This window comes from Tinamus guttatus, unplaced genomic scaffold (genome assembly GCF_059628265.1).
Source record: "Tinamus guttatus ecotype Peru unplaced genomic scaffold, ASM5962826v1 Tinamus_guttatus_pri_ptg000079l, whole genome shotgun sequence".
In the NCBI taxonomy this organism is placed as follows: domain Eukaryota; kingdom Metazoa; phylum Chordata; class Aves; order Tinamiformes; family Tinamidae; genus Tinamus; species Tinamus guttatus.
Window position 1 is genome coordinate 26703 of NW_028288613.1, and position 22794 is coordinate 49496.

The 22794-nt window shown below is 39.0% G+C and overlaps 1 protein-coding gene across 3 annotated transcripts; it reads right to left on the bottom strand.

Annotated features, from left to right (window-relative positions):
- Positions 1 to 660: 660 nt before the first annotated feature.
- Positions 661 to 22403, bottom strand: ALDH18A1 (aldehyde dehydrogenase 18 family member A1). Of its 3 annotated transcripts, XM_010228403.2 has the most exons (17): positions 22283 to 22403; positions 18736 to 18959; positions 17633 to 17782; positions 17433 to 17537; positions 16411 to 16569; positions 15749 to 15839; positions 13582 to 13706; positions 10897 to 11041; positions 9007 to 9080; positions 8214 to 8313; positions 6966 to 7186; positions 5301 to 5438; positions 5009 to 5204; positions 4763 to 4884; positions 3415 to 3601; positions 1926 to 2021; positions 661 to 886 (listed from the first exon to the last, which is right to left on the bottom strand). In XM_010228403.2, exons 1-17 carry the CDS (start codon positions 22374 to 22376, stop codon positions 705 to 707), a joined length of 2409 nt encoding a protein of 802 aa, XP_010226705.1. In that variant the 5' UTR covers positions 22377 to 22403; the 3' UTR covers positions 661 to 704. The 3 variants fall into 3 exon arrangements, with proteins under 3 accessions (XP_010226705.1, XP_010226712.2, XP_088376146.1); XM_010228410.2 differs by lacking the exon at positions 22283 to 22403 and having other exon boundaries at positions 16417 to 16569; positions 18736 to 18984; XM_088520020.1 differs by lacking the exon at positions 22283 to 22403 and having other exon boundaries at positions 18736 to 18984.
- Positions 22404 to 22794: the final 391 nt, after the last annotated feature.

The window sequence follows — 22794 nt, forward strand, 5'->3', positions numbered from 1 at the left end:
TTTAAAATAATTTTATTCAGAAAAAAAAACAGTTTTAAAGTAGTCTTGCTTGGTGGATGGGGATTATGTTTCATATAAATCCAATGAGAAAATCCATTTAATACAAGTGGGTAAGAAAAATCCACTTAATATACACTGTGATACTCATCTACGGTAGTCAACAGTTAGAAGAAATGCAATATAATTTTTTTCTCAAAACATTATTATGTATTTTGAAAATCTATTCCATTAATCATAAAGCAAACAAATACAAAGAAAAGTGTCAAAACTTCAGAGCTTTCAAGAGCTCCTAAAACCATAAGACTGAAGAGAAAACCACCAAGTTCATCCTCTAGGACAAGTGATGTTTGAATAGGACAGGAAGGCTCGAGAAGAAATTTCTGGTACACTACCAACCATGTTGTGCATATACTATACTACAGGGAGCAATGAAAACAGAACACACAAAATCTAAGCCTCTCTGAATCATTTGTATGTTCTGAAGGTGCATGGTTCTGGGAAGAGAAGTTAGCCTGCAGATAGGAAAGGGTAAGCATCAGTAAAAAAAAAGTCTCACGGACAGGATCGTTTTGTATTTGTCATACTGCACAGTGATGAAAAACAGTGTCTAAAGATGAAGAAGTACCTCCCTCCCCCAGAGGGTCCCCCGAAACCTGAACATTTTCAGTAAACACTTAGACTTCTGCGTTTTACACCAGATATTCTTAGCTGGTATTTCTCTGTGGGAGAGGGAGGCTCTCGTGAAGATACTTCATGCTGCCATGCTCTGAGAAGTCAGAAACAACATGACTGTCCCCTCTCAGCAACCATTTTGTAGTCAAGAGTCCTTCAATTCCTACTGGTCCACGTGCATGGATACGGGAAGTGCTAATTCCAACTTCAGCACCTACAGGAAACAGAAGGTAGGGTGTTCTCAGAAGATGTTGGCTTTTGATCTACACAGCTTTGCATCATTTTGAAAGACAAAGAATAGTATTTTTTTGTCCTTCCTTTCTTGGCCCTTTCCAAGGGCCAAAAGTTATGCTTAGATATTCCAACTGAAAAGTGAGAGTAACCAAAGTATTATAAATTATGTAATTATGTAATGTTTATACTTCCGATGCTTCTAAAAGCAAGCCTGATAGTAGTAAGAAAGAGCAGATATATTTGACATGCATCTCAGACTTGGGCCCTGAGGGTTTATCCTTTAAAAGCTAACTGTTGAATTAGTCAAATTTGTGATTTTATGTCCTTTGTTATCATACTGAAGGAGAGATTTACTAAGATCCTCAGTAAAGTTTTTTCAGCAAATAGAGCCCTGAATGGTCCAGCTTTCACAGTAAGATCCTGCTACAGGCACTGTATGAATTTCTACCTCAGGGAAGGATGTTTCTCTTGCCTTTTGCAACTCCCAATAGCTCAGCAGTGCGCCTGTTTCTTTAAGCAATCAATGTTCAGTTGAGATCCTGCCTTTTCTTCCCCAGAACTTCAGGGCTGGCACATTAGACAACAGCTTAATCGACTCAGCAGGAACAAAGCATGATATTCTTTAGAGCATCAATACAAAGAGGGGCAAAATGAAAACAGTTCACAAATTTCAGATACTACACTGTGTTTGTTCTATTACTATGTGCATGCACCATACTTTTTTTCAAATTGAATGGAGCTTCAAAGGAGCCCTAAACACTTTTGTTCTCTATTGCTAAATTAATCTAGATACTCTGTATAGCAGTATCAGCTAGTTCCATCATGAAAGAGATATTCAACTAATACCAAGCTAATCTGCTTGGATGAAAGTCTCACATTTCAAGTTTTCCTACAGTATCTTTTCTGAAAGCCTTATTTTAGGTAGTGAGATCAAAAGTAACTAATCCTATCTTCCAAGAGGAGATCTACACAGAACAGCAAACCCTACTGTGACACCCCTCAAGCCTCTTCTCCCTTACCAAGTCCAAATCTATAACCATCAGAGAATCGGGTGCTGGCATTCCAGAAGACACAAGCACTGTCCACATGTTGGAGGAAGAACTCCGCTGTTTTTTCTGGGCGGGGCAGAGGGGAGAAAAACAAACAAAAAATACAACACAAAGAGAATGAGCAGGTGCTTCAATAAAAACAACATAATACAGTGAATGGATGTGACATTAGAAATGTAATACATAATGCTTATATATAAACAGCTTGGACTAAATATGTTGATATGTACTTTCTTCCAAGTATGCTTTTCAAGTAGACACAGCCTCATATGTTACAGGAAACTTACAAAAGTTTCAAGAAAGTTATAAAATGACTAATCCAAACTAGTCTAGACTCTGCAAATGGGGATTTTTATGAGACAAGGAAAAAGAAGTTCCAAACAGTATTTTGCAGTCCAACTAATACAGAGGCAGCACTCCATTATTTAGATCATGTAGTTGTCTCAGATGATGAAAAATCCTAACATTGATATTAGAGATCATATTTGAGAAATATAAGCAGAAGTACCACTGCTTATTAATCCAGTTTAAAACTAGACATGCAACACTTCAGCAAGCTCATGCAAGCCTTAATACTTTGAGGAGGCCTTTTATAAGCATGAAAACCAGCATTAAAGACCAGCTTAATTTCCAGTACACTGCTTTGCGCAAACCACTAGCGCACCAGGTCCTATGAAAGTAAGTTAAGGCACTGAATGCATGTTTTTTAGAGACACTGTTTTAAGATCTGCTTAAGACCTGTTTTTAAGAATCTGATCTTAAGATCTGTTTCAAGGAGTTACAGGAACAAACTTGCACTGTCACTCTGATCAGTTACAGATAAACATGACCTGACTATGGCTGATCCTCAGGAATTCCAGGCTGGGACAGAGACTCATCCTTTGGCTGGGTGCAGCAACAACCAAGTTTTGACTTTGCACAGAGTTCAAACAGGACATGTGCTAAAGATGGGACGAGGTCACAGTTGCAGGCCGGAGCACAACTTCAGAACATCAAAGGGGCAGGAAACTGGGAATGATGGAGACAAATCTAGCTTCCCTAATACAGATGCAGAAATGGGAAATATAGGAATGGGAGAGGTAGGGGAAAAAAAGGGTTTATGATCCTTGTTTGCCAGACACAAACGATACTGGAAGGCAATGTAGTGGTAACAGCCTGATCAACAATCAGGAGGTACTCCTGGAAAAACCCTCTGTTGAACTCAGACTGCTCAATACAGTAACGTAAAATCAATTTGCTTTGCAAGAGCATGTGCTGATGTCATTGGCCAGTCAGTCAACACATGTCTCCTTGTAATGTAGTGAGCTGAACAGAACTGTCTTGTAGCTTTATCTCATAGGCCTCCAGTTAAACATGCCTGCAGCAGAAACAAGCAACACGGCTGCAATATTAAGTTGTAACACTAACACCAGAGCCTGCAGTCAAACTAGAGCAGTAATGAAGCAGATCGGTCACGCACCGTTCTCTGTGACGATAACATCCGTGTGAGAACTTCCGTACTTGTGGATATGTTCAACAGCCTCTTGGACACTGTCCACCACCTCAATGCAGCACTCAAGGTCGCCATATTCAGTGCGGAGAGATTTCACTTCTGAGGGGCTGAACGTTAAATAGGAGGCAAACTTTGGGCCAGCATGAATCTTCACCTGCAATACCAGAAATATTTTGTACTGCTCATTGTAACAACACCTTCCAGGTGAACACATGGCTTGTAAATTAAGGGTTGACTATAGGCAGTGTAAGAAAACTTAACCTAAGTTTTGGGAAACCTAGTGGATCAGTGAACTAGGAACATGATACTAAGATAAAAGTGCTAAACTGGCTACCTGTCATAACATGCTCAGGCTTACTTTACTCAGAGCTCACTTTAAACTGTTTAAAGCAATGGCATCACTTTGGATAAGTCATAGGACAATACAATGCTAGTACTGGGAAAACAGCTATAATTTTGCATCCAACCCTTATACCTACATTATAATGAGACAGCAAGTACAACGCAAAGAATAATCACAGAAATGCTTCCAAGTTTGCAAGCCTCACCCAGAGGAAACTTAGAAGCTTGACCTGCTTTGACCCTTCTTTTCTGTAAACTGACATCAGCTGTCTTTGCAGCATGGGCTTCAGACCAAAAATCAGTCCAAAACTAGAAGATTCATACAGATATATTACACTTGTTATAAATATTTAATGCATTATTGAGCTCTGCATTAAATAATAGTAGGTAAGACACCCATACAATGAGGGAAGCTATAATACTTTAGAAATGATGGAGCAGATAAATCCCCATGCAAGTGTGGATAAAGCAGATTCAAAAAGGAGAGAGAGGAAAAAAAGAGTGGGGGGGCGATTAACTGAGGTAGGAAACTAAAGAAATAGATTCAAGAAAAACAGGCTTTTGATGTGGGAGATTACCAGAAAAAAAGTCAAAATTAAGAAGGATGGATAAAGGTTGTGTATATGCTCTTAGAAGATAATTTTTGTTGTATGAAAAGAATATATAAAAGAATATCTATATCCTAACAATAGTACATAGATATCCTGAAGAAGCCACTTTCATATCATTTATGTGGGGAACCTTGAGGTTGTGTGAATAACTTCTCCAGCAGTTCATTTACACGTATCAAGAGACACATGGATAACAAGTGTCATGCCCTAACAAAACTGCAAAGGGCTATGGCAGCCAGATCAAGTGCTTCTAAAGCTAAAAGGAATGGAAAAACCCATGCAAAGACACACACACCACATACACAAAAACAAAATGAAAAGAAACAACAACAAAAAAAACACAGAAACAATGCTTGACTAACCTGTTCTATTCTCAGCATGTCTATGATTTGATCAAACAATGGGGTTCTCAGCAAGTCTCGATGAATTAAGAGAGTTTCCAGAGCATTACAGGCAGCAGGGTATTCACACTTTGAGTCTCTGACTGAGATTTAAGAGCACATAATTGGTTATAACATTTATAACAAAGATTTTGAACAATGTATTAATTAGCAATTCTGATACTCCAAATAAGTCCATGAGATTCAAGTCATCCTCTCCCAGCTTACTTATTCTCGTGACCTTCTCAACGCTGGCATCCATGTCCACATACACATGGCAGATTCCTTCACTGTGTCCCATCACTGGGATTCCCTTAGCGGCTTTCTGGATATCCTTCACTAGCTGGGATGAGCCACGTGGAATGATTAGATCTATCAGTTTATCCAAGCGGCACAGATCTTCTACCTCCTCTCTTGTGTTCACCTGCAAATGGTATATATGGTGTGAACTCTGAATTCTACCTGTACTTTCTATGCATATTATAGCAAAAACATGGTCAGTTTAATTCTAGGCACTCACTAGTTGCACCGCATCTTTGACCCCGTGAATGGAGAGTGCTTCTTGTGCCAGATGATGAAGGATTTGATTGCTATATGCAGCTTCTTTCCCTCCTTTAAGCAGTAATCCATTTCCACTGGCTATAGCCAAAGCAGACACCTGTTGGAAAGGAATTAAAGAGGGAGGGAAGGAGACAAAAAGAAAAAAAGTTATCTGTGTCTTCTGTAGAAGAAAAATAGAGCAAGCCCAGGATTTTAAAACCCTCTGATTTATTAAAAGTCAATCTACTGTTTTCATTTTATGGCACCAAGAATTTTTTCCAGGTAACAATATGTGACTCCAAAAATTAACCGTTAGCATTTCAGATACAAATTTGAGTTTTCAGAGTATTATTGGCAGGGGGAAGAATGCAATGAACAAGTCCTAGGACACCATGGACAGAGGCTCTGACATGAGCTGCATAGCAGGAGAAGGAATAAGGCCAAGAGGAGGAAGAAATTGGCTGAGAGGCAAGAGTCTGGGGTGGAAGCTCAGAAGGGCACACTGGAACATACAGGTCATCTGTGAAGAACACAGCTGGCACCCAGGAACTATTGGCAGACAAAGGAGACCAGCTCCTTTCCTTCTACATGAACTCTCCCTAAAACATACTCCCCTTCACTCTGAAATGGAAAACAACATCTGAAAAATGGACTGGAAGATTTGTTTCACTTCCTTTTTAAGTGTTTCTATCATCACTTGCTCCTCAAGCATCTGATTATATAGGAGACATCTGCTCAAAAACCTCCATTAATAATCAGAAATAGTGCTAATAATGACCTTTTTTTTTTTCTTTTTAAAAATCTACTAGAGTTGCCGAATTAGATTTTCAGAAGTTAAAAAACTTACAAGATCAAGGTGTCTATTCAACCTCAGTTCAGGGTCCATAGTTTCATGCATTATTATAATTATCAATCACAGCAATACCTGTCTTACACAGCTCTGCAGATGAAAGTATTTGCCTGGAAGATGTCCGACTTGTTCTTGGAACAAGATGAATGATGCTCACTTCTAGTAAATCATTCGAGATTTCACCAGAACATCAGTACTTTAGAACTTAAAACACCATTTTTGCCCCATACCCATCTCACTATGGTTAAGACTGCCATTTCTAACTTATTGTACATATGTTATATACATATACTGCAATTGGAACTGGACAGACCACCATAAAGCCTGAAACTTCTGAGCTTTATGCGCTAAGCTTAATTTTTATCACACACTTTTAACAGTTAATAATTTCTGTATTAAACAGTTCCAGTTTAATCCTCACCCAACAGTACAGCCATATCCAGCATGGACACATAAGACAAGTGTTCACTAGTAGAAATTTCATATTTTGCAAGTTGGCAGTGAAGATACATTGTTAGATGCACTAAGATCTGCACCCTTTGAGTGCAAGGTAACTCCTTCTACGTGCTGCACTATCAAAAAAGCTTTCCTGAGTAACAGTGAAAACTACAAAAGCAAATCTTGAAAACACACATGTAGAAAATAAGAGTACTAACAAAACTGATAAACATCCTAGCAAGAGTCCTTTGAGAGACAAGACTTCTTGCAGACTTCTAATCACACACGATCAGAAATGCATCTACTTTTGTTACCAAAGTATTTCCCCAAGTGTAGCATTCTGTCCTCCTTCCATACCTGTGGAAGACAGTCAGGACGAGATTCAAAGATCACAAGGAGTACACCAATAGGCACAGTCACCTGCTCCAACTCTAGGTCTTTTGCTATCCGTGTTCTCCGAATTACCCGGCCTACACTGTCCTGTGAGGACGCTGCAATTTGACGCAGCCCAATAGCCAAACTGTTCAACTTTGATGTAGACAGAGTCAGTCGTTTCAACAAAGGAAGTGCCAATCTTCCTAGAAGAAAGAAAAATCATGATTAAAATAGCTTTGCCTGTCTCGACTCAAGCAAAACTGACCTAAAGTGGCAAGCCTATGGAAAAATCAGATATGTTCCACCATTTAGTAAGAAATCTACCCAGATGAAAAACACAAAGCACTAAATCTGGCAGCCACAACAAAACTGCTCAGATCAGCCTATGATTTCACATACTACTATGTTCTCACATAATGTCATTTAAATAAGTCATGTCAACATCTACAAAAATAAAGTTTGTCCTACTTCCAGTACCTGAATCTTTTATAGATTTTATCTTTGCAATACTTCCATAAGGTTTGGACAGTCATTGAATCTTTCTGTTTTAAAGATAGAAGATTCGAAGCACAGGCATACATATAAGCATTTTTGTTCAGATTGGGCAAGAACTGCCTAAGTTTTCTAGTCTAAACATGTTCAGTCAATAAGCATGTTCAGTCAATAAATTTACCAGCAGCATCGCTCCTGGCACTTTGATCAGTAAGTGTGGCTTACACAAATTATTACAATTCACACTGTGTGATTTTTTTACATCTCCCCAACAATTAGCTGAGAAGCTGGGATTAGAATAACACAAAAGAATGGGTTTACTCCAAGCCACCTACACAGAACCTCCCCCAATAGAAAAGGAATATCTCTTTTTGGAGAGCATCAGTTTAAGTATACCTTACCCTCAGGAACCAAACATTATCTTCACAAATCCAGGAAATGGTCACTTTGTGCAAGACAATAACAAAAGCATGTTTGTTACATTCCATTTCCACAATCAGTCTCCCTTGGCACTATTTTTTTTTTTTTTTTTTTTACAAGACCCCAGGATCTTCTCCGACATAGACATTAGTTTTCTGTAGCAACACAAGCTTCAGCTGTTTACAGGACCAATCCTCAAGGTCTTGGATTCATTAATCTATGATAATCATATTACTCAATATCAATGACAGAAGCTTCCAACGATGCTTATTTCCTTAGAGATAAGTTCATGATAAAAGGGAAGATCTGTAATATTACCTTTATTTTCAGCCTCTTCCATGTCTTTTTTGTTTGCCAAGAGAATTTCCTCTCTCTGATCGGTTAGTAAATCAGCAAGACGATAGATAATCTCTGCTCTCTGAAAGAGAAAATTTCTGAACTGTCATTTTATTCAAAACCTACGCTACTTCTGGTCCCTTATAGTTAATTTCCACTGGCCAAATCCTATTATCATCTGGACTCTAGAAATACTTGCGAACAGATGATTTCTCTAGCCTGCATCACACTGAAAAATAAGGCTGAACAGTATAATTCAGTTGGCACTTAGCTTTTTTTTTTTTTTTTTTTAAATTTTCTCACTTTCCACACCCAATCTTCTTACCTAAACTTCCAAAGTTTTTCCTTTAAAACCACCTTACGATCTTCACAACAGACGCCTGCTTTTACCTACCCAGCTGCAAAACAGTAATTGTCTACATTCCTCTTTTGCGTGTACTTGTACAAGCAGGAATGAAAGGGACAAAATATTCCAGTCAATTCTTCAGCATCTCTGATCTAAAATAATTTCAATATGATGTTAGATGTTATTAAAATACCAAAATTTGTATAAACACAATGTGCAAAATACTTTGCAGCTCTGAAACACACCATCTTTACGCTCTTCTACTCTTTCACAGCATACCACAATCCAAGTGATGGATATGGCACACCCACAATCACACCATGGCAGAGAAGAGATTTTTGTACTAAGGAGCCCATGAAGTCTGTTCTAAGTTTTAAATCTTAACATGCATTCACAGGTTTGATGAGCAAGACTATATTGTTCTGTCACCTGTTCAGGCTGCAAAGCTGCTAGAGTCCTGCCACCAGCTCGAGCCATTTCACCCTGCTGCTCCACTGTAGGGCCTGCAAAAAGCAAACCAACCCCAAAATTGAAAGAAACGAAGAAACAAACGAAAAACCCAAAAACAAAATAAACACACACATCACACCAAAAATAAGGCACAGCCTGCAGACAAAGTTACAGCATCTATGGAAGTCAGCACTAGCTCTTGCATCTTCCAGCTCTCAAATCAGAGCAGAAAAGTTGGTATAGAATTTAAAAGATGTACTCAAGAAGAGAACTGTATGCCAAAACAGGAAGAAGTGTATCAGATACAAAAATCTCTCTATGGTGTCCAAGTTTATCCTTTTCAAAGGGAGATGATACAGATTCTGTAAGGTTACCACATCAGAACCAAAAAACACAAGTGTAACCCAGGTGTTACAATGAAATGACAAAGGGCAAGAGAATGCCAGGATTAACAAATCTCAGGGAATGGGAGGCTATTGAAAACAAGGAGTCATCCTTTGAAAATCCTAAACAGTCAACTAAGGATCTCAGAAATGATTACAAAATGGCATAGTATATACAAAGAAAATTCAACCTAAGTAATAGTTGCCCCCCCTCCCCAAAAAATTAAAATAAAATAAAATAAAAAAGATTCCTTTTCCTCTGTCTTTCCTTGTGCTCATTTTGGAAAGGTTCCTACGCAAAAGACATTTTGCAGCAGGACCTCAAAGGATGCCTTAAACTAAAATGATATAGAACAGGTTTTGAAACAGAAGTAAAACTCACTGGCACAGTACATTTGCCCTAAGAGTTCTGGATTAGCTCATGGATAAAATCATTAAACTGTCTCGTTAGCCCTCCCCTTGAGCTGCCAGTAAAACAGATACCTTCAAGACAACAATTATGACTCTACTTCTATTTAATAAAACTGCCAAAGCAGGACTCTGAAATTCGTAAAAAGAAACATCCCGGGAACTGTAAGAAAAGAACTAGTGGACACATGATGAAGCACAGTATCTATTGGTGTTCTTTGTGACATGCTTGCATAGTAAAAGATGTGGTTGATTACAGGAAAAATTACAGGAATTTTCAAAGCCTGTTTTAGAAGGCAGAGGAAAAAAAGAGAATTAGAGTAAGCACTGTCCACAGCAGAGGAAGGCTTGCTAGTAAAATTCCTCAGGGACTTGTGCCATCCACCATAAGTGTTTGGGAAAAGGTAACAAGATGTAAGCCCTTACTGCTGATAGAAACTTCTTATTAGTGGGACTAACTGGAAAGAATCAAGTTCCTCTGCAGCCAAATCACTAAGCTACCATAAACGAAGTGATGCAGATAAGGGGGAAAAGGACAATCACGTCTTGCTATTATAATAAACAGTCCTATAAAAACATCACCTCATCAGTATTAAAAAGCAGTACAATTCTCATAATTATTAAAAAAGACCTAGAGAACAGAAGACATCATAACTAAAACTCAAAATTACTCCTCCCATCTCATAAATCCAAGGTTTACATGCATCTTGAATGCTGGGTCAAATTATGATTTCGCCCCATCACAGAGATGCCACATAAATAAATAAAAATTGTTTCAGACAGAAGAAATAAAGATGGGCAAATTTTTGGAACAGTTTCTGTAAAAGTGGCTAAGAATCATAATCCCAAGGCTAAAAAAAATAGCTAAAAATTTACTTGAAGGCAAGCCTGAGGCAACACTTTATCAACTAATAGGAACAACTAAGGATGGAAAGCTTCTGTTCCAACTGTAGAAAATACCTTTCAATAGACATTTGTCAGGCAGGACATGCTTTCCCAACTGCTTTGTAGGTCTAGTCAAGTTATTACAAGGTTTCAGGAAGTTTCTGCAACTCAGACATGTTACCTCTGTACTCACCTGCAGGTTTTACTTCTGAAAAAAACGTGCCAACTTTTTTTCCATCTACAATATCTGTGATGACATGACCAGAGATCTTCGGGTGGGTTCCGTTTGCAATAACTACAGAGGTGCCTCCTTGGAGGGCCCACAGAGCTGCTTTCACCTATAGTGAAGGATAAAGACAAGTCCAGGAAATTTACTTGATATTTGAATCCCCACACTTCACAAGAATTCTTGCTCCTCCTTGTTCTTTATATTAGTCTTTTATGTTTTCAAAGAGCATTATAGAACTTTCTGTAATACAACACTGAAAAGATCCTATACTTGAACCTTATTTTTCCTTCTTTTATTAGCTTCCAGTTTATGAATATACTTCAGATTTCTCTAATTGCCTGCTTTTTTTTCCAAGACTTTTGCAAATACACTTCCCATGTTCTTTTTCACAATTATTTTAAAGTGGAAATTCTTCCTAAGACAGAGACCTCATTTTCCTTCTCAAAAACCTCAATTTTCCTGGCAACAATTGGAAGCAATAAATAATTTATGCATTTTGAGTGACTATGTGATTTTACTCCTACCACAGAGCACCGTTCATGTTCAGGTCCCAAACACGACCAAATATAATTAACATTATTTAATGCCTTTAGCTATCTGAATTACTCCCTTGAAGTTTGACTAGCTTAGGCATTTGTCATGGATTCATGAGAATCCATGGTTCAAGAGGTAGAGGAATTCTCATTGTTTAACTCTTTGGTGAAGTTATTAAGTACTGTGAAGAGTCACTCAGATTTTCATCTGTAAGGGACAGGGGCGATGACATGGTCACTTGAGTGCCTAACAGGAGCGGGCACACAAACACCAGGCACACAGTGGTCGAATTAGGGTTTTTATTACCTCTGCTTCCGCACGAGGTCTCCCCAGTTTCCCGGCAGGAGGAAGAGATTCCAGGCACCACTGAGCACCTGTCCATAGCAAGGAGTGGGAGGGGAAGGGGAACCTAGGCTCTTATATAACTACTGAGCATGTGATTGTCCCGTGTTACAATTCGGTTGGTGCTAATAGCAGGTAAACAGCATGTAAGCATCAGGTGATACAATGTACGATAATGAGCAGAGCCCGTGTATGCGGCACACATAACATGGCCATAAGCCAAGCACGGAGTACAGCACAGCTGGGTCAGCATGCCCCAGAACAGCCTCACCAGTCCCCATCTCCCATCTCCTCGACTTTTTTCTGCATCCTATTCTCTACACCATCCAAGGCTTTAACCTGCTTTTTTCACACGCTGTTACTGTTCTCATTCGATTTTTTTTCCCTTTGCTTCTATTTTTGCCTGGGAATATCACAACTGTCTTCACAGTCTGTTTGAGTAGGCTATGTTTGAAGATTTTTCAATTTTGATTTAACATCTTTTTATATGGTGTGCTTCCCCACTTGGTGTTTCATAGGGGAGTTCTGTAGCATAGCACTTAAGAATCATCTTCAAGGGTAAGAATCTCGCTGTACGAAGCAATTTATACATAAAAAGCATAAAATAAGATCTATGGCAAGAACCAAGTCTAAAAACATCTGATGTACAGACAAATGGGAGTTGATATCAATAAGGTTTTACCAAAACAACTGCATGCTAAAGTCTGTCAATTCCTCCCCTGCTTTTTGGCAGTAGACTTGAGGACAGTTATCCTTCTAGGCATTCCGCTAGCAAGATAGGCATAAGTTCCCTTTCTGAACATCAGTGTTAGCATGCTAAAGTTTGTTTAGTACTTCTAAAGAATTTGAAGTTTACAGTAGGATCATCTTATTAGTTAAATCTCTTGAAAATCCCATGTGCTTATTAGTCCTTTGATTATCCTCTTCCCATAAGATCCCCCTTTGCAACATCTCACTGATTTACACATATATACAAAAACAAACACCAAAATGTGACCATTTGCTGGTAAACTGCCTGTGCTCTTTTTTTTTTTCCCCCCGCCTCAATGAAGCTATTAGGAGTACTATCCCACTATTATGTTTGTCTCATTTATTTCATTACAAAAACTACTAGTCATAATGCCATTCCTATATGGTTCTACAACTATGTATCACAGTCTATATTCAGTGGGAAACTACACCTGTGAGATATACCTATCAGACTATAGCACACCAGGCTCTTGACCACTACAGGACTTTCAACTGCTCAATTTTTGCTTAAGTTTCACTCTGATAATCAAGATTTGTGCTTTGGGCTACTATTTTTTCCTCATATTGAGGCATTCTTCTCATACTCGGGAGCCCAGAAATGGATACAGCATTCCAAATGCTTCTCACTAGGGCTGAGAAGGGAATCATCACCTCCCTTGAGCTGCTGCCTATGCTCTTCCTAATGCACCCCAGGATATGATTGACCTACTTCAGTGCAAGGGCATACCGCTGGCTCGTTCTGTGCATCCCTCAGGACCCCCCATGTCCTTTTATGGCAAGCTGCTTTCCAGCTAGTCAGCCTCCAGCCTGTACTGGTGCAGGGGTGCAAGACTTTGCACTTTCCTTTGCAGAGCTTCACAAGGTTCCTCGCTGCCTCTTTCCAGTCTGTCACAGTTCTCCTGACAGGCAGCACAATAATCTGGTCTTTCAACCACCTTGTTTATTTATTTTTAATCTTCTGCTTTCCCCTTCCTTTTCTCCCCCTTTCCTTCCCAGGATAGGTCAAAGGCTCTGTGCTCCTACCTTGGCTTCCATGCCTCCCATTCCTACTCTGGATTTCGTACCAAATGTCACAGACTGCTGGTCTCCCGGGTAGAATATGTCAATGAGTTTTGCATCATCAGATCCTGGAGGGCTGTCAAAGAGTCCTAAAATAAATAATAAAAATCTGCTAACATTATGTATCCTGAGTTCTAAAGTTCAAGGAGAATCTCTATGGAAACTGCAAAGCTGTATTCCACTGCACAGGATGGAATGCAGGGTTCAGTGAAAGTGAAGCGCTAGCTGGCAGGCTGAAGAATTATCAGTTCTAAAGTTATATCTCAAAAGGAAACAGAACACCCACACACTGAATAAAAGCATGCAAGGTTTTATTTGTAATTTTTATATGTACATATATTAGAGTGAGGTTAGAGAGAACGTTGGAAACAAGTTAACAGCTTTGCTGTGTCATAAACCAGGATTTACATACACAAGCACACAGGCAAATAGGAAAAATAATAATTTTCCCCACCAAAATCTCAGATGATATGCCCGAATGCTGGCTTTTAGAATGATAAACTGAACAGTTTAGAAACATCTAAAAAGTTGTATTATTAGAATCTGCTAAGAAAAGACCCTTAGTTTTTGTTTGTTTTGTTGTGAATCTAATAATTTTACGTAACAATGCTCTGCATTGAATTACCCTTTCATTTACCCAGCACACTAGCCCTAAAATACCACCACACTTCCCAGAAAGTGCTAGCTTGTGGAGGGCAGGACACATCTTTCTGTAAGCAACACATCACTCTAGATGAGTAAATGTATTGTTTGAACTAATTGTTTTGACTATTGCTTTTACTAAATTGTTCTCAGTGTCATTTTAACTACACACAACCATGAAGGTTCTCTAGAAGGACAGGTTTAGAAGGAACTGTTTATGGAAAAGTAACTCCTTCCTCAAGAACTATGATGTGGACTGGATCCGTCAGGATCAACTGAGCATTACATGCAAATCTAACTTTAAAGAAGCATATATGGAAGAGGTGAAAAGATTACATGAGTTGGATGATGCAGAAATAAGAGTGAACTGCAACTCCTTTCCAGCATCAATAGATGGCAGACTTGCTTCACAAACAGCAAAGGTCCCACGATCGAAACAGTATCAGTCAAAATAGTATCAGAGAGAGAAGAGTTAGTGAGCTCGAGACTTCTGGAAAGTAATGTCCATGGCATCTAATATGCTTGTAACAGCATCCAAGTATCTAAGATGCTTGTCACAGAATGACAGAACCTGTCTACTGCCAGGTTTCTGTAAACTATTAAAAATAGTTTAGAAAACTATTTAGTGTTCAGATTATGCTCCTGATTATAAACACAGAGCAATGGCTCTGTGTTAATCATACTACTCATGACTATATCATAAAATCCTGAGTAATTAGCAGAGGAACCACAGCTCAGAACAAGTCTCGAGTTCACTCGCATTCTCACCAGCCCAGACTCAATGATATGGCAGATAGCTCCTTGAGGCATATGCCCGATGTTGTTGCATGAGCCAAAGCCTATGTATGTGGTACTCTATAACTGCCACTGTAAAATATATGAACTGAAGATATCAGCAAAACTCAGTACAGGTTGGTTCTACTGTCTATGAGACTTCAAGGTCCAAATTTCTCCACCAAGAATTCCCATTCCGCTGGTAGCAAATGCAATGCAAGGCATCTCTGACTACGGAGTAGCATTCAGACACCATTCCAAAGAGTTCTTCTACATATGAGCAGCTGAGGGAGCTGGGATTATTTAGTCTGGAGAAGAGAAGGCTCGGGGAGACCTTACTGCTCTCTACAACTATTTGAAAGGAGGTTGTAGGGAAGCAGGGGTCAGTATCTTCTCCAGAAGATCTACAGACAGAACTAGAGGAAATGGCCTGAAAATTGCACCAGAGGAGGTTCAGGTTAGGAACAATTTCTACATGGAAAGAGTAGTCAAGCATTGGAACAGGCTGCCCATGGAAGTGGCAGAGTCGCCATCCCTGGCAGCGTTGAAGATGAGGCACTTGGGGAAGTTTAGCAGGATGGTGTTGAAGGGTTTACGGTTGGACTCAATCTTAAAGGTCTTTTCCAACCATAGATTCTGTGTTACTTCCTTGACATTGAAATTGACAGAGTACAGATCATCTTGATCAAAGAAGGTGAAGAAATAGTTCACAAACCTTCTACATCTGAGAGAACAATCAGGAGGTCAGTCTTCATTTCCACAGCCAGGCGTGCTGCCAAACTATCATTATCCTTCACGCTAATCACCTGGAATGCATATACAGATCAGCAACACAACACAGGGGAAGGAACTAAGAAGTACGTAGCCACAACATACACCAGCACTGCCAAGCCCTTATCGTCTGCTTTGCTCATACTCTGCTGAAAACTTCTAGGAGTTGATTATTGTATGAAAACAAATACCCTTTTGGAATGCTGTAAAACTGCATCAAAACAAGAGACAGCAGGAGCCATATTCTCTATCCTGGTGTCCAGTGACAGAACAAGAGGCAACGGGCACAGACTGACACACAGGAAATCCCATCTGAACACAGGAAAACAAAGAGAAAAAACTTCTTTACTGAAGGGGTTGCTGAGAGAAGATGTAGAGTCTCCATCCTTAGAGATATTTAAAACCCATCTGGAAAATATCATAAGCAATCTATTCTACCTGACCCTGCTTTGAGCATGAGGGTTGATAGATGATCCACATTAGTAATTTCTTCCCCTCCCACCCTGCTGCAGCTTGTGCATGTCCCAGATCATGGTGTTAGTAAACCAAATATTAATGCTGTACCATTAACAAACAGGATCCACCCCCTTGCAATACTTTACCCACATTTACCCCCTGCAGATCACTGTTTGGCTCTGGAGGTGGAACAACAGCATCATTAGTGTTAATTATAGGGACGATATTCATTCTTAGAAGTTCATGCAATGTTCCATTTAAGTTCCGACGCTTCTGTTCATCATGAAAATCCAGGTTGGTAACTAAAATCTGAAAGGAGGGAAAAAATAATATATACTTAGCCTGTCATCTTCCCTGATGAGAAGAAAATAGAAATATGTATTGAAGTACCATAACAGGTTATTCAAGCCCTCTGGCTCTCCAGAAAAACATAAGCTACAGTTAAAGGATAAAGAATGCAAGTGAGAAACATTCTTTCCACAACATTTTCAGATGTATATGCCGTACCTTCCAGTGGAACCTATAATGGCCTCTCAAGCAGACATATCACAGTAATCTATTGTAACTGCTAGCTGTACTGAAAACATTTAATTATATCAGTTGTACTATATCACAGTAAGAAGATCCTCTAAGTGACAATTTTACAGTATGCAATTAAATTCATTGAGAGTGTTTACAAAAGTTACAGAATTGCATCAACTCTAAAACCTTCACAGAATATTTAAGATGAGCATGGTGCATTTTCTTATAGTAGTTCAATACACAGAGTTGTAGCATTCAGCAAAGAGACACCCATGCTAGGTATACCACCAGCTACTAGTTAGTTTTGAAGAGCAGATAGATTGATGTGATTTTTAAATCCTCACTTTGGAACACAAGCCTTTTCTTTCTAGTTTTTGTAACAAGATCTTAATAGAGGGAAAAAAACAACAAGAACAGACCACTATAGATAAGCCATGCGCACACTCCAAAAACACAAGGCATTTTGCTCCACCTAGGATTAACTACTAATTATACCTCATTAATTGACCTCAATAGTAGGACAGCAATGGAAATACAAGACTACAGTAAAGACAGCAGCTTATGAAGCCTTGGAAAAAAAAAAAAAAAAAACAGTAATTACATCGCTAACTGAAGTATCAGGCCAGTCTAAGAAAGAAGGAATCCCTTACTTGAGCTGCACAGATGCTATATTGCGTAAACATGGCTTCATACAGGGCCATGAGTCCACTCTGGCCAGCTGCTGCACAGGCTCTAGCCTCCAAGACTGGAATAGCCTACAAAATTAAGAGAACAGCTGTCAGGCAGTGACTTGAGCAGCTTCCGCCCAGCATTCAAGGGGAAAAAAAAAGGACTGCTTGCAGCCACTCACCATATCCTTTAGCTGGCTCTGGCCTGAATGAAGTGCTTGCCTCACACTCTGAGAAAGCAAGATCTCATGACGCAATCGCTGTTTTCCAAAAGCTACAGCTCCACTGGTGACAATCATCATTTCTCGGCCCTGATTCTGCAGCATTGACACCTGTAAGTACAGATCACAAGAAATAGGAGCAAGATCACTCCTAGTCCAGCAACTCTTTTTTATAGATACATTATGCTTACTGATTCCTGCTGATGCAAGTGTCTGCTTACGTATGGATGTGCACAGCAAGGTAACCACCCTTTAAGATAGTCCAGCACTGCTTCCTGACCAGTTATTAGCTACATCTACAACCTGTGCTGAACTTTTTCATAAAATCACTTTTTATGATGAAATCAGGCTTGAATTTTCACAGTACCTATTACATGGTAACACCTTTATACCTCTTGACCCTCTGCAGCTATTGCAGAAGAAAGAAGTCACATGGCAGCAGCTTCCTCCAAACTTCTTATTCACCATCCATTCCTAGGGTGCTACTATATAGTAACTTTATATACTAGAAGTTAACTCCAATACTAAACAAAAAGTTTACTCATGCTCCTTCCATGGAGGTGTGTGGCCTTTTTTCCTTTTAAAATTCAATGCCCTCAATGAATTTAATTTTTTATGCATATGTTCTTCCCAGAGAAGACATCCAACTCCCTCCTCCCCAACAAATGGTTTTCATTTCACTTTGTGCAGCAGAACCAGTCTATGAGTTGATCCCATTTGCTTTTCCTTAAAGCAATGAGGTTTCAAGTCTTCTGTTACAGGAACTTTTCAAATGCTGAAGTAATCAAGAAAGCTCCACTCTTTCTGCAGACCTCACACTTCAGTGCCACTTCCCCACAAGGTCAAACTAGTGCCCAAATCATATCTTACTGCACAAAGTCTCACTGTGCAGAATTTCTCCCTCAAATACTGATTTATTGAGTTATATAGCCTACACTAGCACAGCACATGGTGACAGAGAAAGGAAAGACCAGAATATCAATTAAAAAGGCCAATACAGTTTTATGAGTTTTTCCAACAAGTTCTGAAGTTAAAACAAACATTCCATTACAGTACAGAATTACCTGCTCCACAATGGATGCCAGCCTCCCAAGAGCCAAGCCACATTCATCTCCTCGAGTCACAACAGCACTGCCCAGCTTCACTACAATCCGCTTGGCATGTTTCAGCTCACTGCGGTGGGCAAATGATTTGCCATGTGCTCGGCTGAGTGGCATGGTGATAAATGGGATGTTGCTCCAACAACGGATGGATTCATTTCTTGATCTCAGGGTATGGCGAGGGAGATCTATCATTAAAGAAAAAAAAAAAAAGGAAATATACAAGAGAAACTTGCTTAAAGAACTTTAAACACTTCATTCTGACCTCCGAGACATTTACAAGCCACAAAACATTTCCTCCCTTCCCATGGCTGAAGCTCACAATACATACTTCTACTCTGCAGTGACCAGGAATGAGAATTCAGCTTTCAAATCACTGGAAAAAAAAGGAAGAATGAAAAAAAAAAATCTGAACACTGGTAACCATCCCTGAGGCATAGAAGACAATATCCCACGACACTGAGTTTGAGACTTTAGAAGATCAAACTGAAGGGCACTTTAAAAGAGCCCATACAGATTACTTGAGAAGACCACTAGCTTTAAAAAACACTCCCCCCTTTGCCTCACTGGGTACAGCTAGAGACTTCTCCCGACAGCAATGCTGCACAGGCACTTGACTGCTAGAAGGAAGGAAAATTAAAAAAAAATACAAGAGTAGAGCTCTTAAAGATGTATTACAGTCAGATATTTTCTCACACTACTCAACAGAATAAGCAGAAGGCAGAGACGGATGATCAACACATGAACTGATAGTTGCCTTCCTACAGAGTAAGTAGGAGCTGGAGCACAGACAGTCTCAGTGCTGCTCAGCAGAGATACGAGGTGTGCCAGGCTGGTACTGTACTTAAAACACTGCAGAGGCAGTGTCTGTGCAAATTCTTGGATTCAAAAGCCTGCAAAGGACAGTGGAGACAAACCAGTCTGCTACCAGCACGGCAGATTAGCCAGTACAGTGACAGTTAAGGAATAGCTGCAACGAAGAGTTTAGATCCATTCCAATTACCAAGGAGGCTGGATCAAACACATAAAAGTCCCACAATTAAGTTGAAGGTATGAAGGAAGTTGGGAAACACTTTTAATATACTTTGGAAAGAAATTTGGAGAGATACAATGAATTGAATCTGAAGAATGAATTATGCTGGTAAGATTATTCGCAACTGAAAACACGTCTAACAACATTAGGATGCAACAGAACAAACTATATTACTCTGAAAAAAAAAGGGGGGGGGGGTCCATCTAGTTCTTTTCATGTTACTCCTCAGAATCTATGCTAAGCCAGGTCAAATTCTGGACAGTCTCAAAAATAGCATTACTAGAAGAAAGAGAACAGTTCTGAAGTTATTAACAAGATGCCTATGACACTACAGTCCAGAACCAAAAGCACATCCTAATCAAAGGACAACACCAATATAATCCTGACCAGTATCATATCTGAAGATACAGAGACTCCTTTACAAACCAGTGAACTGAATCATATGCCCCGGTGTTCTGTAACATAAAATTGATACATTCATAAGTTAAATGAGTACTCTGTAGGTTGCTTCAGCAGAAGTAAGAGAAGAATGAACACATAGATACAAAAAAAGGGAAGACAGGGATTTATTTCTGTAAAACATGATTAAATCTGTTTCCTTCACTAAACACAGAAAAACCTTAACTGATTAATCATAAGTGAGGACTACATTAAGATGTCACAGCTTTATATGAAGTAAAAATGTAATATGGAGATTAGTTTTATTTGCCCCCTGTTTTCATGAGGTAATACTTGTGAATACAGGATGATCTATAATAAAAAGGAAAGAATACACTTAGAATGAACAGTTCTTTCCAGTATTAAATGTTATTATGCACCATTTGTCTATCCTGCATAGTATGGCAAGAATGGAGTAAAACAGCTTACGAGTTTTCAATTTCTGCAGCTAGAGCTCTAGGGTTTAGAACGTTTCAAGAAGGCAGCCATTGAAAAACAAACAGTATTTGTGAAAGTAAAATAAAATAAAAGCTTACTTTTTAGAAAAATGAGGAGAAAGGCAACATTTCTGGAATGAATAGATAATTACATTCACCTCCACTAAAGTTAAAACTGCCTACTGCTGTGAAAACGTGTCTTTTTGATTATTTTAGTCTGCACTGAGAAATAAAAAATTAAGCTCCAAGGTTATACATGCAAAATATTTCTGATAGCACAAGTCCAGGACTTTGTTTTACACCGAATTAGGGAGAAACTGACATTGTCATCTGGTCAACTTTTTAGTCAAGTAAATTTCTAAAGATTATAGGTTTTTTTTCCAATAGATTTACTTTGTACTTTGTCAATAGATTTAATTCTTTATTAAAGAAAGGAAAATAACTTAATACAATACAATAAAAATGCAAATGCATGAGACTTTTGGCACTACAGATTTTTTATGCAGTCTGCATATGGACTGTTTCTCAGGAGTGAATATGAAGGATTTTAAAATAGACTTGAACCGTACAGGATCACAACAGAAACAGCAAAACAAAACTGATAATTTTCAAACCAACTCTGGATTGCAACTGCTTGAGTAATCCAAGTTGCTCCAATACTGGCTACTGACCACCGTCAGTTGTTCCAGAGCTGAAGAACAACTTTCACAGTGTTGACTCTCATAGAATTTTACTGACTTTGGAAAATGTATTTTGTTTAGAAACACTTCAAATGTAGAAGTTAACTGGGCTATAACTCAGGAGAAGAAAAAAAAGGAAAAAAGAAAAAAAAAAGTAGTTCAGGACTTAAGATTTCCTTATTTAATAAATCATATATTCACACCAACAAGATAGAACTATTAGATTAACACACAGACCAATGGGAAATGAAATCAAGCTTGTATGCAGTGGTAAACAGATAATATTTTTAATCCCACTGACTCTCCTAGACCAAGATGGAATCTAGCTATCCCTGCATTCTCTATATCAGTCTGCTAATGATATAGAGAGTGAAGGTCTCTCTCAAGATAGGATTTCATAGATTAGGGAATAATAAAACTGTTATATTCTTAACCACTGTCCACAGGACACTCATGTATTTATGCTCAGGTTTCCTGCAAGTAGTATCTTTGCACTTTTGCCTAACCCAAATAAATTTGAGCTTCCCATCTTCCAATATCTGTTTTACTCGAGATACCTGTGGGCTGAAAATGGGAAGATGGGGAAGAGGACATCATCAGATCCTGCTTTCCAGGAATGCATCTGGTTGAAAAACAAAGAACTCTCACAGTAAGAGTTCTTTTACAACAGAATTCTTTTATAAAGATGCACATCAGAATGAGAAATACACCCTCTCATCTATGTATGTACTTGAATAATATTTGCTTATATTATTGAGTTAAGGGAGAAAGTAACAGTAAAAAGGTAGAGTTTCACCTGGAGCTCACTCCAAAGCCTGTAAATTTTTAATCAAGTTAATGAGGAAGTTTTCTTTTCTTCATAAGAAAGAACATAAGGCACAAACTGACCAACATTAGAAACGTGTGCTTTCTCTCATACATACACAAACGGGAAATGGCTGCAACGCCACGTGACGATGACACAAAGTACCATCCAGGGGAACAGGCAAGAGGGCTCAGAGCAGCTCGACACAACATTTTGAGATGCCTTCTGCCAATCAAAGATATCTGCAAGTTAAAAGGGGAAAAAGGAGGGAGAGAGGGAGGGAGAGAGGGAGGAAACTGGTTAAATATCAGTGAACTTACACCTGTAATTTCTCTCCATCCACACACCCTCCTCCATACAAGAACAAAACATGCTACTACCCTCCCCAAAAAAGGAAAAGAAGGACTATGAATGAGTGCAGCTGCAATGAAGAGAAGCCAAAGCTGTCTCCAAACTTTCTCCATAGAGAAGCCTGGAGGAAAACAATATATAGTGAGAAGTTTTAACATCCAGACTTCTCCAGACATTCTACAACAGAACATCTACTATTGCCCTTCTCATAAATCTCAGTTCTACTGCATATAAAACACACACTGGCTCATTTAAAGCATGCAAAACTCTCTTCTCCCA

What these genes read in the sequence shown, in the direction of transcription:
- ALDH18A1 (XM_010228403.2), bottom strand. Translation starts at nt 22,376, where the DNA reads ATGTTGTGTCGAGCTGCTCTGAGCCCTCTTGCCTGTTCCCCTGGATGG. An exon ending in TGGGAGGCATGGAAGCCAAG is followed by an intron (nt 11,042 to 13,581) that starts GTAGGAGCACAG and finishes CCTTCACTATAG; the next exon opens with GTGAAAGCAGCTCTGTGGGC. An exon ending in ACATGCTGAGAATAGAACAG is followed by an intron (nt 3,602 to 4,762) that starts GTTAGTCAAGCA and finishes CTGGTATTGCAG; the next exon opens with GTGAAGATTCATGCTGGCCC.